General features: G+C 43.7%; 2 protein-coding genes across 2 annotated transcripts; both read left to right on the plus strand.

The window, feature by feature from the left end:
- The first annotated feature begins 15,460 nt into the window (after nt 1-15,460).
- On the plus strand, nt 15,461-16,042 carry LOC109772539 (uncharacterized). Its single transcript, XM_020331216.1, has one exon. The coding sequence runs from the start codon at nt 15,461-15,463 to the stop codon at nt 16,040-16,042; it is 582 nt and encodes a 193-aa protein (XP_020186805.1).
- Nucleotides 16,043-16,669: 627 nt separating this feature from the next.
- On the plus strand, nt 16,670-17,415 carry LOC109772552 (pathogenesis-related protein 1-like). Its single transcript, XM_020331228.3, has one exon. The coding sequence runs from the start codon at nt 16,706-16,708 to the stop codon at nt 17,210-17,212; it is 507 nt and encodes a 168-aa protein (XP_020186817.1). The 5' UTR covers nt 16,670-16,705; the 3' UTR covers nt 17,213-17,415.
- Nucleotides 17,416-18,476: the final 1,061 nt, after the last annotated feature.

Here is an 18,476-nt window from a genome sequence, read left to right on the forward strand (position 1 = left end):
GAAAGATCAAGTCGCCGGCCTTCCTAGCGAAGATGTCGCTACCCATCTAAATAGCTTTGTTGATTTGCGTGATATGCAAAAGAAGAAAGATGTGGATAATGATATTGTTAAATTGAAGTTGTTTCCTTTTTCGCTTAGAGATCGTGCTAAAACTTGGTTTTCGTCTTTGCCTAAAAATAGTATTGATTATTGGAATAAGTGCAAAGATGCTTTTATCTCTAAGTATTTTCCTCCCGCTAAAATCATCTCCCTTAGAAACGATATTATGAATTTTAAGCAACTTGATCACGAACATGTTGCACAAGCTTGGGAGAGGATGAAACTAATGATACGTAATTGCCCTACTCATGGTTTGAATTTGTGGATGATTATACAATTTTTTTATGCCGGATTGAATTTTGCTTCTAGAAATCTTTTAGATTCGGCCGCGGGAGGCACTTTTATGGAAATCACGTTAGGAGAAGCTACCAAACTCCTAGATAATATTATGGTTAATTATTCTCAATGGCACACTGAAAGATCTACTAGTAAAAAAGTGCATGCGATAGAAGAAATTGATGTTTTGAGTGGAAAGATGGATGAACTTATGAAATTATTTGCTAATAAGAGTGTTTCTTCCGATCCTAATGATATGCCTTTGTCTACCTTGATTGAGAATAATGATGAATCTATGGATGTGAACTTTGTTGATAGGAACAATTTTGGTAACAACGCTTATAGAGGAAACTTTAATTCTACGTCGTATCCTAGTTATTCCTCTAATAATTATGGCAATTCCTACAACAACTCTTATGGAAATTTTAATAATATGCCCTCTGATTTTGAGACTAGTGTTAAAGAATTTATGATTTCCCAAAAGAATTTCAATGCTTTGCTTGAAGAAAAATTGCCTAAGATTGATGAATTTGCTAGGAACGTGGATAGAATTTCTCTTGATGTTGATTCTTTGAAACTTAGATCTACTTCACCTAATCATGATATCAATGAGTCTCTCAAATCCATGAGAACTTTCATTGATGAGTGCAAAGAAAGAACCGCTAGGATGCGTGCTAAGAAAGATTGCTTTGTGAAAGCGTGTTCTTCTAGTTTTTATGAGAATAAAGATGAAGATCTAAAAGTTATTGATGTGTCTCCTATTAAATCTTTTTTTTGCAATATGAATCTTGATAATGATGGGACTGGAGATGAGTCAACTTTAGTTAGAAGGCGTCCCAAAAATTCGGAGTTTTTAGATCTTGATGCTAAAATTGGTAAAGGTGGGATTGAAGAGGTCAAAACTTTAGATATCAATGAACCCACTATTTTGGATTTCAAGGAATTTAATTATGATAATTGCTCTTTGATAGAGTGTATTTCCTTGTTGCAATCCATGCTAAATTCTCCTCATGCTTATAGTCAAAATAAAGCTTTTACCAAATATATCGTTGATGCTTTAATGCAATCTTATGAAGAAAAACTTGAGTTGGAAGTTTCTATCCCTAGAAAACTTTATGATGAGTGGGAACCTACTATTAAAATTAAAATTAAAGACCATGAATGCTATGCTTTGTGTGATTTGGGTGCTAGTGTTTCCACGATTCCAAAAACCTTGTGTGACTTGTTAGGTTTTCGCGAATTTGATGATTGTTCTCTAAACTTGCATCTTGCGGATTCCACTATAAAGAAACCTATGGGAAGAATTAATGATGTTCTTATTGTTGCAAATAGGAACTATGTGCCCATAGTTCATTGTTCTTGATATAGATTGCAATCCTTCATGTCCTATTATTCTTGGTAGACCTTTCCTTAGAACGATTGGTGCAATTATTGATATGAAGAAAGGAAATATTAGATTCCAATTTCCGTTAAGGAAAGGCATGGAACACTTTCCTAGAAAGAAAATAAAATTACCTTATGAATCTATTATGAGAGCCACTTATGGATTGCCAACTAAAGATGGCAATACCTAGATCTATCCTTGTTTTTATGCCTAGCTAAGGGCGTTAAACGGTAGCGCTTGTTGGGAGCCAACCCAACTTTATTTTAGTTTTTTGCTTTTTGCTCCTGTTTAGGAATAAATCTTTGATCTAGCCTCTGGTTAGATTTGTTTGTGTGTTTTAATTAGTGTTTGTGCCAACTGAAACCTATAGGATCTTCTTGGATAATAGTTATTTGATCTTGCTGAAAATTCCAGAAACTTTCTGTTCACGAAAACAATTGTTAAAAATCACCAGAACGTGATAAAATACTGATTCCAATTGCAGTAGATCAATAAACAAATTATTTAGGTCTTCCTATGCTGGTAGAAGTTTTGGAGTTCCAGAAGTTTGCGTTAGTGACAGATTACTACAGACTGTTCTGTTTTTTTTTACAGATTCTGTTTTTCGTGTGTTGTTTGCTTATTTTGATGAATATATGGCTAGTAAAATAGTTTATAAACCATAGAGAAGTTGGAATACAGTAATTTTAACACCAATATAAATAAAGAATGAGTTCATTATAGTACCTTGAAGTGGTGTTTTGTTTTCTTTCGCTAACGGAGCTCACGAGATTTTCTGTTAACTTTTGTGTTGTGAAGTTTTCAAGTTTTGGGTGAAGATTTGATGGATTATGGAACAAGGAGTGGCAAGAGCCTAAGCTTGGGGATGCTCAAGGCACCCCAAGGTAAATCCAAGGACACCAAAAAGCCAAAGCTTGGGGATGCCCCGGAAGGCATCCCCTCTTTCGTCTTCGTCCATCGGTAACTTTACTTTGAGCTATATTTTTATTCACCACATGATAAGTGTTTTGCTTGGAGCGTCTTGTATAATTTGAGTCTTTGCTTTTAGTTTACCACAATAATCCTCGCTGAATACACTTTTGAGAGAGACACACATGATTCGGAATTTATTAGAATACTCTATGTGCTTCACTTATATCTTTTGAGCTATATAGTTTTTGCTCTAGTGCTTCACTTATATCTTTTAGAGCACGGCGGTGGTTTGTTTTATAGAAACTATTGTTCTCTCATGCTTCACTTATATTATTTTGAGAGTCCTACAAAACAACATGGTAATTTTCTTTAATTGTGAAACTAGTCCTAATATGATAGGCATCCAAGATTAGTAAAAACTTTCTTATAAGTGTGTTGAATACTAAGAGAAGTTTGATGGTTGATAATTGTTTAGAGATATGAAGATGGTGATATTAGAGTCATGCTAATTGAGTGGTTATGAATTTGAGAAATACTTGTGTTAAAGTTTGTGATTCCCGTAGCATGCACGTATGGTGAACCGTTATGTGATGAAGTCGGAGCATGATTTATTTATTGATTGTCTTCCTTATGAGTGGCGGTCGGGGACGAGCGATGGTCTTTTCCTACCAATCTATCCCCCTAGGAGCATGCGCGTAATACTTTGTTTTGATAACTAATAGATTTTTGCAACAAGTATATGAGTTCTTTATGACTAATGTTGAGTCCATGGATTATATGCACTCTTATCCTTCCACCATTGCTAGCCTCTCTAATACTGCGCACTTTCCGCCGGTATCATACACCAACCATATGCCTTCCTCAAAATAGCCACCATACCTACCTATCATGGCATTTCCATAGCCATTCCGAGATATATTGCCATGCAACTTACCACCGTTCCGTTTACTATGACACGCTCCATCATTGTCATATTGCTTTGCATGATCATGTAGTTGACATCGTATTTGTGGCAAAGCCACCGTTTATTATCTTCATACGTGTCACTCTTGATTCATTGCATATCCCGGTACACCGCCGGAGGCATTCATATAGAGTCATATTTTGTTCTAAGTATTGAGTTGTGATACTTGAGTTGTAAGTAAACAAAAGTGTGATGATCATCATTATTAGAGCATTGTCCCAAGTGAGGAAAGGATGATGGAAACTATGATTCCCCCACAAGAAGGGATGAGACTCCGGACTAAGAAAAAAAAGAGGCCATAAAAAAAAGGCCCAACCAAAAAAATGAGAGAAAAGAGAGAAGGGACAATGCTACTATCCTTTTTCCACACTTGTGCTTCAAAGTAGCACCATGATCTTCATGATAGAGAGTCTCTTATGTTGTCACTTTCATATACTAGTGGGAATCTTTCATTATAGAACTTGGCTTGTATATTCCAATGATGGGCTTCCTCAAAATGCCCTAGGTCTTCGTGAGCAAGCAAGTTGGATGCACACCCACTTAGTTTCTTTTGTTGAGCTTTCATATACTTATAGCTCTAGTGCATCTGTTGCATGGCAATCCCTACTCACTCACATTGATATCTATTGATGGGCATCTCCATAGCCCATTGTCCCACACAAGTCGGGATGAGACTCTGGATGAAAAATAAAAGACGCCAAAGAAGCACAAATAAAAAAAAGAGGCCAAAGAAGCCCACCAAAAATAAAAAAATAAAAAAATGAGAGAAAAAGAGAGAAGGGACAATGTTGCTATCCTTTTTCCACACTTGTGCTTCAAAGTAGCACCATGATCTTCATGATAGAGAGTCTCCTATGTTGTCATTTTCATATACTAGTGGGAATTTTTCATTATAGAACTTGGCTTGTATATTCCGATGATAGGCTTCCTCAAAATGCCCTAGGTCTTCGTGAGCAAGCGAGTTGGATGCACACCCACTTAGTTTTCATTATTGAGCTTTCATACACCTATAGCTCTAGTGCATCTGTTGCATGGCAATCCCTACTCACTCAGATTGATATCTATTAATGGGCATCTCCATAGCCCGTTGATACGCCTAGTTGATGTGAGACTATCTTCTCCTTTTTGTCTTCTCCGCAACCACCATTCTATTCGACCTACAGTGCTATATCCATGGCTCATGCTCATGTATTGCGTGAAAATTGAAAAAGTTTGAGAACATCAAAAGTATGAAACAATTGCTTGGCTTGTCATCGGGGTTGTGCATGATTTAAATATTTTGTGTGGTGAAGATAGAGCATAGCCAGACTATATGATTTTGTAGGGATAACTCTCTTTGGCCATGTTATTTTGAGAAGACATGATTACTTTATTAGTATGCCTGAAGTATTATTACTTTTATGTCAATATTAAACTTTTATCTTGAATCTTTCGGATCTGAATATTCATACCACAAATAGGAGAATTACATTGAAAATTATGCTAAGTAGCATTCCACATCAAAAATTCTGTTTTTATCATTTACCTACTCGAGGACGAGCAGGAATTAAGCTTGGGGATGCTTGATACGTCTCCAACGTATCTATAATTTTTTATTGTTCCATGCTATTATATATTCTGTTTTGAATGTTTAATGGGCTTTATTATACACTTTTATATTATTTTTGGCACTAACCTACTAACTGGAGGCCCAGCCCGAATTGCTGTTTTTTGCCTATTTCAGTGTTTCGCAGAAAAGGAATATCAAACGGAGTCCAAACGGAATGAAACCTTCGGGAGAGTTATTTTTGGAACAAACGTGATCCAGAGGACTTGGAATGGACGTCAAGAAATCACCGAGGAGGCCACGAGGCAGGGGGGCACGCCTAGCCCCCCTGGGCGCGCCCTCCACCCTCGCGGGCCCCTCGTGGCTCCACCGACCTACTTCTTCCTCCTATATATACCTACGTACCCCCAAACCATCAGACACGGAGCCAAAACCCTATTTCCACCGCCGCAACCTTCTGTACCTGTGAGATCCCACCTTGGGGCCTTTTCCGGCGCTCCGTCGGAGGGGGCATTGATCACGGAGGGCTTGTACATCAACACCATAGCCTCCGATGATGTGTGAGTAGTTTACCTCAGACCTTCGGGTCCATAGTTATTAGCTAGATGGCTTCTTCTCTCTCTTTGGATCTCAATACAAAGTTCTCCTCGATTCTCTTGGAGATCTATTTGATGTAACTCTTCTTTTGCGGTGTGTTTGTCGAGATCCGATGAATTGTCAAGATTATCTATGAACAATATTTGAATCTCCTCTGAATTCTTTTATGTATGATTGGTTATCTTTGCAAGTCTCTTCGAATTATCAGTTTGGTTTGGCCTACTAGATTGATCTTTCTTGCAATGGGAGAAGTGCTTAGCTCTGGGTTCAATCTTGCGGTGCTTGATCCCAGTGACAGTAGGTGAAATGACACGTATTGTATTGTTGCCATCGAGGATAACAAGATGGGGTTTATATCTTATTGCATGAGTTTATCCCTCGACATCATGTCATCTTGCTTAAAGCGTTATTATGTTCTTATGAACTTAATACTCTAGATGCATGCTGGATAGCGGTCGATGTGTGGAGTAATAGTAGTAGATGCAGGCAGGAGTCGGTCTACTTGTCACGGACGTGATGCCTATATACATGATCATACCTAGATATTCTCATAACTATGCTCAATTCTATCAATTGCTTGATAGTAATTCGTTTACCCACCGTAATACTTATGCTATCTTGATAGAAGCCACTAGTGAAACCTATGGCCCCCGGGTCTATTTTCCATCATATTAATCTTCCGTCAACAAGCTATTTCTATTACCGTTTACCTTGCAATCTTTACTTTTAGTCTTTATCATAAAAATACCAAAAATATTATCTTATCATCTCTCACTAGTAGAAAAAGGGTCAAATGTCAAGCACATTAGTGCCGGTTTTCTTTTGAGCCGGCACTAATGTGTGCATTAGTGCCGGTTCCAACGGCTAGCCAGCCGCTTTCATTAGTACCGGTTCGTGGCCGACCTTTAGCACCGGTTCGTGCCACGGACCGGTACTAAAGTGAGTGGTGGCAGGATGTTGTCAGTCCGGGGCCCCTCCAGCACCTTTAGTACCGGTTCATGGCACGAACCGGTGCTAAAGGTTGTCCTACATAAGCCCTTCGTCCACCCGAGCTCGCTCTGTTCTTCCCCTTTCCCCTCTCCTCTCTGTTCTTCCCCTCTTCCTCTCGAGCTCATCACACATTTTGCCCAAAATTTGTCAAGATTTGAAGGCCCCCATCCATTCAAATGATCACAAAGGTTAGCAACTTTGTCCTTTCATCTCTCATTGCTAGATTAGCTCTTGCAATGCTTTGTATAGTGATTAATTTATGAGTTTAGTAATTTGGTAGAAAATATGTGTGCTAGTATTTGATTTATATGCAATTTGTGGTCAAAACTAACACTTAGTTTGCATATGTAGGTGTGGTTTACTTAGTGCCTTCTAAATCTCCGTCGTAACCACAGTCGATCGCCCGCACCGTTCCGTCGCCGGCACCACCTTGTGGTGAGCCTCTTGTTCATGAATGTTTTACATTACCAAATTGATGTTTGTGTGATTTGGATATATAGTTACTCGTATAATTATCTTACCTGTACGTTGTTTGTTATACATAGTGCCATGGTTTTGATATCCGTCCCCGTCGGCCCTCGTCCTTGTTATGATTCGGATGTGGTATATTCTCTTTTAAAACTAGTTGTTGCATTTCGTGTTTATGACAAATTATGCCCATCAAGTTGACATAGATATTTTTGTCTAGGAGGTTTGTGAACCGGAAATTCCAACCGACCCTATTGTCGAGAGGTTAAATTTAGTTGAAAGAGAAAACGAGTATTTGAAAGAAAAATTGAAAAGAATTGAGGGGGAGAAGATGGAATTGGAGTTGCATGTTGCCGATGTCGTCGATGATCACAAGATCAAGATGGAGAAAATGCGCTTGAAGATTAGAAAGATTAGAAAATATGCCATTGATAGTGAGGCTTGGTATCATTCTGCTGTTGGATCAATTGTTACCTTAGTTGCGATCTTGATCGCATTTGTTGTTGCATTTAAATTCTTTAGTTAGAGAGTTATTTGTTTGTTGCATTTAAGCCTTGTATGAACTTTATGTATGAACTTGTATTAATTTGGTCTATTCAGTGTTGTGTAATGAAGATGAGCCGAGAATGGATGTACGATGACCGATGCTCTCCCGAGTTCATTAATGGCGTGCAAACTTTTCTGCTTGCGGCTGAGGCAAACAAGCGGGCGGATGGTTTTATGCCTTGTCCATGTTTAGTCTGTAAGAATGATCACAATTACTCTACGTCAAGAACCATTCACGTCCACCTGTTTAAGTCCGGTTTCATGCCCCACTATAATGTTTGGACCAAGCACGGAGAAAGAGGGGTTATGATGGAAGACAATGAAGAAGAAGAGGACGACGACAACTATCCTGGCCATGGGTTCCCTGAATACAATGATACAACAATGGGGGAAGAAGCTGAGCCGGCAATGCGGGAAGAAGCTGAAGAAGAGGCATCAGATGAGCCCGCTGATGATCTAGGTCGGGCCATTGCCGATGCAAAGAGAAACTGCGCAAGTGATTTGGAGAAGAAGAAGTTGCAGCGCATGTTAGAGGATCACAAGAAATTGTTGTACCCGAATTGCGAAGCTGACAAGAAAAAGTTGGGCACCACACTAGAATTGCTGCAATGGAAGGCAAAGAATGGTGTATCTGACAAGGGATTTGGAAAGTTGCTGGTAATGATAAAGAATATGCTTCCAAAGGACAACGAATTGCCCGAGAGTACGTACGAATCAAAGAAGGCTGTCTGCCCTCTAGGGTTAGAGGTGCAGAAGATACATGCATGCCCTAATGACTGCATCCTCTACCGCGGTGAGTACGCGGATTTGAACGCTTGCCTGGTATGCGGTGCATTGCGCTATAAGATCAGGCGCGATGACCCTGGTGATGTCGAGGGCGAGCGCCCCAGGAAGAAGATTCCTGCCAAGGTGATGTGGTATGCTCCTATAATACCACGGTTGAAATGTTTGTTCCAAAACAAAGAGCATGCCAAGGCGATGCGATGGCACAGAGAAGACCGTAAGAAAGACGGAAAGTTGAGAGTACCCGCTGACGGGTCGTAGTGGAGAAAAATTGAGAGAAAGTATGGGAAGGAGTTTGCAGATGACGCAAGGAACGTATGGTTTGGTCTAAGCGCAGATGGCATTAATCCTTTTGGGGAGCAGAGCAGCAACCATAGCACCTGGCCTGTGACTCTATGTTTGTATAACCTTCCTCCTTGGTTGTGCATGAAGCGGAAGTTCATTATGATGCCAGTGCTCATCCAAGGCCCTAAGCAACCCGGCAACGACATTGATGTGTACCTAAGGCCATTAGTTGAAGAACTCTTACAGCTATGGAATGGAACAGGTGTACGTGCGTGGGATGAGCACATGGGGGAAGAATTTGACCTAAAGGCCTTGCTGTTCGTGACCATCAATGATTGGCCTGCTCTCAGTAACCTTTCAGGTCAGACAAACAAGGGATACCGCGCATGCATGCACTGTTTGGATGATACCGACAGTATATATTTGGACAATTGTAGGAAGAATGTGTACCTGGGACATCGTCGATTTCTTCCGAGCAGGCATCCCGTAAGAAAGAAAGGCAAGCATTTCAAAGGTGAGGCGGATCACCGGACGAAGCATCGCCACCGTACTGGTGCTGATGTACATGATATGGTCAAGGATTTGAAGGTAGTCTTTGGAAAGGGTCCTGGCGGACAACCTGTTCCGAATGACGCTGACGGACGTGCACCCATGTGGAAGAAGAAATCTATATTTTGGGACCTGCCCTATTGGAAAGATCTAGAGGTCCGCTTTGCAATCGACGTGATGCACGTGACGAAGAATCTTCGCGTGACCCTGCTTGGCTTCTTGGGCGTGTATGGGAAGACAAAAGATACACCTGAGGCACGGGAGGACTAGCAACGTATGCATGGAAAAGACGGCATACATCAGGGTCATGCCAGCTACGCTCTTACCAGAAGAGAAGGAAATCTTCTTTGAATGCCTGCTCAGTATTAAGGTACCGTCTGGCTTCTCGTCGAATATAAAGGGAATAATAAACATGGCAGAGAAAAAGTTCCAGAACCTAAACATGGTCCAAGCAGCCTCGCTCCTCTTCCTCAGAGGCCTTACGACATGAACGAGGAGCAAAACGATGCAATAGTGCGGGCCAAAGTGGACACTCATTTTCGACCGAAACCGGCAACGCCGCCGAGGGAGAAAGTGCCTGAGGAAAAGATTGACCACTTCATTCGTATGGCTAGACCACCAGCTCCCAAGCCTGTTGACTCAGACTATGAGCGCCAAATCAGGAAGGCACATCGAGCACGACTACAGAAAGAAGCGAGCTCGAGCTCGAGCCAACAAGCAGCTGTCAAAAAATGCGGGAAAACCGTTCCCCAGCTGGGAGAACAGGCGGCGCAATCGACCCCCCCCCCCCCCCCCCCGCTTGTTGTGCCAACAACACATGAGAGTACGCGCGCCCAATATTATTGTGGGAAAACCGTTTACGTTCCCGAGCTGGGCGATGTGGTAATAACCGAGGAGCATATAATGCAGGCTGAAATGCTCAAGATCACTGTTGGACAACTCCTCGAGATCGAGCCCATGTCTCTGCTTAGAGAGGAGGAAATAAAACGAAAATATGTCCGGGGCCAACCTTTGGTCGAGCCCGAGGAGGTCAAGAACCTCCCAACGAGAATGTATGAATTGCATGATTGGTACATGAAAATTAGCAAGATTTCCAATCGAGAGTCCCTCATGGTGCAAGTCGAGGAAGATCATTACTTCCATAAGAAAGCTCTGGCCGTTGAGTATTCAGAACTATTTCAGTTATTCAATCAAGATGCACTCGACAAATCTGTCGTCAGTTGCTATTGTCTGTAAGTGATTTCTTTCTGTAATTTAAGTCTCAAGCTAGCTCTAGTGCTCATTGATTGATCATTAATTACCTGTAATTATATATCCTCACTATATATTCTTTTCTGTGGTATTATGCAGCATGAAGATGTATGAAATGAAAAAAGCTGGACGCTATGGCATTGGGTTCATTGACCCAAATACCGTTAATGAATACACATGGAAATTGGAATGATGTAGACAAGATGTAGAGAAATGCATGCTAGAGTTCTTGAAGCGCCTCAATAGCAATGAAGATATACTACTTCCTTAGAACTTCGAGTGAGTCACACTGTCTTTGTACTACAAATTCTGTTTTTGCTTACTAGCTAGATGTTAATAAGTGTATAGGGTTTAGGATTATAGTTGATTAGTGTTATGCACATGCCCGCTTAATTTATACATGCAAACGTATGCGCATGCAGCTTCCACTGGATCTTGTTAGACATTAAAGTTGATGAAGAAAAAGTTGAAATACTGGACTCACTACTTAAAAAAATAGTGACTACAGTATCGTGAAGGGGATAGTCGACATGTTATTTCAATCATTATTAACTATATCTCGGCCTATTTAGTTCGTCATTTCCTGATATGAACTATTTTTAATAACTCCTTTATTAATTTTCTTTGCCGGCGGGTAGGGCTTGGGCAAAGTACATCAAAGTGACTCCAGGAAAATGGCGACAAAAGCTAAGTTGGTATCGACCCAAGGTAAGTAATTAAGTAGTACTAGCTAGCTAGCTACCATCTCTTTAATTCTTGTTTCAATACCATTAATTAATTAACATGCTTGATTAATTATTATCTGATTAAATTCTATTGTCGTAAAGACCCTAAAGCAGGCACCGGGGACTGAAGTGTGTGCATACTACGTTTGCGAGAACATTCGCATGATGGCGTCCGAAAGGAGCAGATCTGATAGACAGGACTGGGTACGTTTGCCAGAACACTATTCACAAATCTTATATGATTGTCGATATCTAGTCACACAACTAATACACATGCATATTGATCTCCTTCTTAACAGTTCAAAGAGGTGCGGGACAAGCTCCTATCAGAGGAGCGCATACGAGCACTTCAAGAGGAAATAGCGGGATTTTTGCTCGACCAGGTCATAAATCCCAAAGAAGAATACTATTACCCGCTACCGCCCCCATGAACCACTTGTCATCGTGCTCCGAAGGCACCAAGGCAACATGTAGGAGAAATTGTATATATATACATGTGTATGTGTGAATAATTAATGGTGGTTGTGAGACATTCGATTATATATATATAATCGATTCTACGAGAAAATCTATTTATATATATGCATAACGTGTACAATATGTAGTATCGTAAAATACCAGCAAACAAAAAAGAATTAAATGGAAAACACAAAATTAATGGAAAAATAAAAATAAAAACCAAAAGCCCCCCAAACATTTAGTACCGGCTGGTGCTACCAACCGGTACTAATGGTCTACCAGCACCCGGGCCTGGCTCGTGCCACGTGGTGGCAGTTTAGCGCCGGTTCGTGCCGAACCGGTACTAAAGGGGGGGGGCCTTTAGTCTCCACTCCATAGTGCCGGTTGCAGAACCGGCACTAAAGGCCCTTACGAACCGGTGATAAAGGCCTGTTCTGCACTAGTGTCTATGAGATCTCACTTTTGCAAGTGGCCGTGAAGGGATTGACAACCCCTTTATCGCGTTGGTTGCAAGGTTCTTATTTGTTTGTGTAGGTACGAGGGACTTGCGTGTGGCCTCCTACTGGATTGATACCTTGGTTCTCAAAAACTGAGGGAAATACTTACGCTACTTTGCTGCATCATCCTTTCCTCTTCAAGGGAAAACCAACACAGTGCTCAAGAGGTAACACAGGTCTATTCTACGAGGAAGGGCAAATGTCGCGGGAAGACGTCCGAACACGCGTAGTTGCTCAGCGTTTCGACCTGAAGCCTTTCACTAAGCTCGGGGACTATCTCCCTGACTTGGATGGATGGAACGACATGTTGGAGTGATTGACAATGTGTTCGTTTGGTCCATTCTTTCTGAATGACGAAACTTTGAGTTATGCACGACGAAACTTTATTTGTGATGTAATTAAACCGTCCTCCTCAACTAGCGAAGATCACTCTGGTTAGGGCATTTTGGGTACGATGAACTTTGTTATTTATGCTTATGATATGTTGCTTTTTTTGCCAAGTCTGTCTCTTTCTGTTGCTCAACTATGTATGTTGCATATCATCGACTCATGTGACGATGCAGGTGCATAGATCATCAATGACGAAGAAGTGCAACGCCAGGAGTATACGATGAGTGTCCGAAGTGTCAGGCCCAAGTGTACCGGTTTCCGATCGACAGCTAGTAGTTAGTTTAGGTTCACGCTAATGCGAGAGAGGGATACGAACTCATGTACTGCATAGTTCCGCTCTCACTCATAGTGATAGCTCTTCTCGCGTAAATCATTGTTTAGATGGATGACGATGTAGTTGCAAGTAATCGAGACTTGTATCGTTATTTTCGTAACGAGATGATGACGAGAGACCACTTTCTGTTGGATGATGATTATGATGATGACATGATTTGATGGTATGATTACTTTTGTATGTGTATGATATGCTAAAGATTATTGTATAAAGCATGTTCTAATACAAAACAAATATGTAGAAAAAAAACTAATAAAACTAAAAGTAGCGAGGGGGAAAAAGTTAGCACCAGCGTGCTCTTACCAATAGCGCGCCCAAGTTAAAAGCGTTGCAGCTATTAGCAGTAGCGCGTTGAACTAAAGCTCGCTGCTACTAGCCATGTATAGCAGTAGCGTGGGGCAGAAATCGCTACTGATACATGTTAACTGTAGCGCCGTATCAGTAGCGCGGGACCCCACGCTACTGATACACTAAATACCCGCGCTACTGCTAGGTTTTTCCCTATTAGTGGAAGCAAGATTAAGTTAGGCGAAGATATTGAACTATGATACCTTACAAACCACTGTTAAACTTTGATTATCCACGGAAGGGCGCTGGAACAGATCAACATAGACTTAAACCAGAGTAGTTTAAGGATTGTGGTGGTTGGCTTGAGTACCGTGAAAATGTGCATAAGAGCATCTCTATCTAATCCTCTATAATTTAAATGATTAAACTCCCGAGTATCCTTTAGAGGAGTACATTTAATCCTCTAAAAAAGTGTGGTTTCTAACCTAACCCTTAAACTTAACTCCCTGAAACTTACATTTGGCTCATACAGTCCGTCGAACACTTGCTATACGTCTTCACGGCGAGCGGTGACGATGGTGACCATGTCGGGATGAGCAACACCGATGAGGAGGACGCGTCATCGGTGAACCCAGGACGTGCGACCATGTCCCTCTATTCCCTGACATTGGCTTGGTCCGCCCAGGAGACAACAATGCATAGGTTGCATCCTCCACCTCGCCTTCGTCCACTACATCTCGAGCTCCGGCCAATGACACGTCCACCTCGCTATCCTCGTCGTTCTGCTTTCCCGGCCCTCACTAAGCTCACCATCGCCCCCTCCCCCAAGGGCGTGACATGCCGCACGATGTAAAAAAAGAGGTGACACGCCGCACGCCTCTTGTTTCCCGATTTGTTTCCCTGCTAACTTGGCAACTCTCTCAATCTCCCGTCTCCTTCTCGTCTCTCCCGTTGCGGTGGCAAGACGGCAAGAGCAGATTGGCCATTTACAGAGGCCGGCGATCGAAGTCTAGATTGAAGATAACGAGAGCACATTGTCCCTCTACTCGTCTTATAGCCTAGGAAGGGGCAGTATTATTATTTGCCCTAATTTTATAGTTTCTTTTCCCCTAAACTTTGATTGATGTAGGCTATGGAGTGATGTTTCTCAAAGAGAAATTGATCACCACATTCAGATAATAATGTAGTCACCTCAAGATCACCCGTTAGATGTAAGCAAAGTGCAACAAATGTCGTTAGTGCATCATCATCTAAATTAATTTTTTTGTCTCCATAGATGATGCCATATGATTCGTCTGATTGGAAGATAATTTCATAGAATGGCAGCAATCCATAGTGCATCATCATCTAAATTAGGCGAAGATATTTAACTAGGAGACCTTAAAAGCCGCCACTAAATTTTGATTATCCACAGAAGGCCGTTAGAAGTGATCAATGTAGATTTAATCCAGGATAATTTAAGGATTCTCCTGGCTGGTTTGACTAATGTGCATAAGAGCATCCTTAACCGATTCCCTATAATTTAGATGAGTAAACCATCTAGTATCCTTTAGAGCATCTCCAATAGATGGTTTAAATATAAAAATAACTAACTTTTGGACCGTTTGGGGTAAAAAACGCTGCTCCAACAGACGGTCCATATGCAAAAAAATGGACCGCGGACTCCTTGTGATGTAAAATGCAACACCTCGCGATGCAAATATACATCACGAGATGCATCTGGTCCAAAACCAGCCGCCGCCCGCGAACGCCCAACCGCCACTTCATTTCCGTTCCCGCCCGCCCGCCCGCGACCTCCCGCCCGTCCGCCGTCTCCCCGCCGCCTCCACACCCCGCCGCCGCCCCGCCGCACGCCGCCCGCATCAGATCCGGCGCCGCCCCGCCCCCCGCCGTTGTTTCCACGCCGCCCCGCCGCCCCGCCCCGCCGCCCGCCCGCCCCGCAGCTCCGCCCCGCAGCCCGCCGACCGCCGCCCCGCAGGAACGCCCTGCACGCCGCCGCCGCCCCGCAGATCCGCCCCGCCCGGCTCCGTCCGCCACCGCCCCGCCCGCCACCGCCGCCCCGCAGCACCGCCCCGCCCGGCTCCGTCCGCCACCGCCCCGGCCGCACGCCGCTCCCGATGGCGCCGAAGAAGACGCCGAAGGGCAAGTCGGGCTTCTTCGGCATGAGGCAGAAGCCCTTCGGCAACTGGGGTGTGGAGTTCTCCGACGCCGGAAGGCGTTGGTGGATCGGCACGTACCCCTCCGCCCACGAGGCCGCGCGTGCCTACGACGCGGCGGTGTGGCGTGCCGAGAGGCCTCGGTCGCACCTCAACTTTCCAGAGATCGAGAGTCGGGCGGAAGCGGAGATGCTTGTGCCGCAGGGCATCAACATGAAGGAGATCACGACAAAGAAGAAGAAGAAGAAGCCGTCGGTTGTCGTCAGTGCTGGCGAGACCGATGAGGAGGCGATGGCGAGGTTTGCTTGGGAGCATCCGGAGTACGTCCAGGCCGACCTGGAGTACTACTGGAAGCGTGAGGCGAAGCAGAAGAAGAAGGGGCCGAAGAAGGAGGATGAGGCCGGTCCCTCGACGCTGATCCCCATCGAGTCCTCTTCTGAGGAGGACTGGGCAGACTTCTCGAAGGAGGAGGAGGAGGAGGGGTGCGACGACCCGACGAAGGAGGAGTTCTGGGAGCAGTTCCGTAGCTCCGATGAGGAGTAGTTTATCTAGTGGTTTGAATAAGTAGTAGTTGAAGTTGACGTATGAAACTATGTTGAATTTGATGTTTGAACTATGTTGAATGGACTAGTAGTATGTCGTTTTACATTTTCATTTTGGACCATCTATTGGAGTTGCTCTTTTGGACCATCTGTTGGAGATGAGTTTTTTCCGGAGCTCCAAAACGCATTTTTTGACGGTCCAAATTTTACATCTCCGGTTTTGAACCGCCAAATTTTGGACCATCTATTGAAGATGCTCTTAGAGGAGTATCTTCGCTACTCTAAAAAAGATGACCGACTAACACTTTACAGGTTCCACGATGACCGACTAACTCGGTGAGCTGGACAGCTGCAGATAAAATGCGTTTTGGAACAATCATATCTCAGAAGAAATAACGCGTTACAGGTGTCACGATGACTGACTAACTGCAGATAAAATGCATTCTGTTCCATCAGCTTGAATTATTCCGCCACGGTTTGCAAATTTTAAGTTATCTGAAAGAAAAATTCTATTATCAGAGTTTACAAACTTAGCTTAGAGTTAGAGAAGCCATTGATGTTGTTCAGGCAGTATAAATACACAGCTCACTGTGGCAGCCTATATCATCCTTGCAGATACATTCGCATATACATCTTCCCACCCTTAATTTTGTGAAGCTTAGCGATGGAGTACTCGCCGAAGCTATCAGCGGTACTGCTCTTAGCCCTCGCGTCCGTCATGGTGGTCACGGCCCAGAACTCGCCGGACGACTTCGTGGAAGCCCACAACGCGGCGCGCGCAGACGTGGGCGTCGGGCCGGTGATCTGGAACGAGACGGTGGCCGCATACGCGCAGGCGTACGCGAGGCAGCGCCGCGGCGACTGCCGGCTGAAAACTTCTCCGGCGGGCCATCCGTACGGGGAGAACCTCTTCAGAGGCAGTGGGAGTGGGACCGACTGGACAGCGGCGGACGCCGTGACGCTGTGGGTGTCGAACAGGCAGTACTACGACCACGACAGCAACACCTGCTCGGCGCCGCCGCTCAAGTCGTGCTTGACCTACACGCAGGTGGTGTGGCGCGAGTCGACAGCCATCGGTTGCGCCCGCGTCGTGTGTGCCAGCGGCTTCGGCGTCTTCATCATCTGCAGCTACAACCCGCCGGGCAACCTCTTGGGGCAGAGCCCATACTAAGCTATACGTACGTGTGTGTGGCTATGCATGCATGCTTGCGTGCATGTACGTAGCAGCGTATATATATTGAATAAATAATTGAGCTGTGATGATCACAGTCGACTTTGATAAGATGTTAACACTGGCTATGGATATTATTACGATCCATGTAAGTTGTATTAATCCGCGCAAAAAATATATTGTAACTTGTATTGATGTACGTGCGGTGCTTATGGATGAATATATAGTTATGTTGAGTAAGGTACTTGTTTGTGCCTCGCTACCAAAAAAAATCAGCTCAAAACCCTACTAATCAATATATAGGCCATGTTCGGTAATCACCCACTTCCGGAATCTGCGGAGCGGAGAAACTGCAACTCCGCCAACTCCGTTCCCCGAGTTGTGGAGCAGAGCGATACCGAACAACGCAATAGTCCTACTGTTATGGTGTGTGGGCGTATGGTGGTTAGGGCCTCTTTAATGCTGACCCGGTCACATTATTTGTCCGTAAACTGGTCCAGATTAGCCCACGGACATGGATGAAGGAGCCGCCATCCAACTGCATCCCCTAAATGTTTGTCCAGACCAAGTCAATTTGAATTTCAAATGCATAGCACGTGATCATATAGCGCCCGATCACAACCAAAAAAAGCCGATGTTCATAGTTTTTACATGCCCGATCACAAAAGTATCACAGTCTGGCAGTCCATGCCGGACCGGGTATCCGAGCCTCCATGCTCACTCTGTCGCCGGCTCATCCTCGCCATCCGCTTCCTTCTCGGCCACCTCCTTCTCCCTCGTCTCCAGGTGCTATTTCAAGCGCTTCAACGTCCTAAGATGGATGGTTTGCACGATCATTTTTGCATCGCCATCCAACTCCTCTATCTTCAAGGTCAACATCTTCGAATCCTTCAAAGCGACCGCGATCTCAACCTCTTCTCTTCGAGCTTGGTCATTTTCTCTTCTGCACCTTGAGTTGCCCACTCAACTTCAATCAAAAATGCGAGAGGACGAAGGTCCTCTTCTTCACCTTCTAGAACAAGTTACACGCATGGGCTACAAAGAAAAACATTGTGAACAACTTGCATATTTGGCCAAATGACCAACACATAGAACATATCCGGCCAAATGACCAACACATATAACAACTTACTTGCTCGGTGATTTGCGCACCACTGGACCACCGACCGATTAGTAGTTTGAAATGGCCACAATACTTGCACACGCCTCTTGGATGATGTATCATCGATGGTTGAGCGACTTTGTCTCTCGGCTGCGGATGAGT

This window comes from Aegilops tauschii, chromosome 5, assembly GCF_002575655.3.
Source record: "Aegilops tauschii subsp. strangulata cultivar AL8/78 chromosome 5, Aet v6.0, whole genome shotgun sequence".
NCBI classification, from domain to species: domain Eukaryota; kingdom Viridiplantae; phylum Streptophyta; class Magnoliopsida; order Poales; family Poaceae; genus Aegilops; species Aegilops tauschii.

Excerpts from the sequence above, each read along its gene's own strand:
- LOC109772539 (XM_020331216.1), top strand. The coding sequence starts at position 15,461 with ATGGCGCCGAAGAAGACGCCGAAGGGCAAGTCGGGCTTCTTCGGCATG.
- LOC109772552 (XM_020331228.3), top strand. The coding sequence starts at position 16,706 with ATGGAGTACTCGCCGAAGCTATCAGCGGTACTGCTCTTAGCCCTCGCG.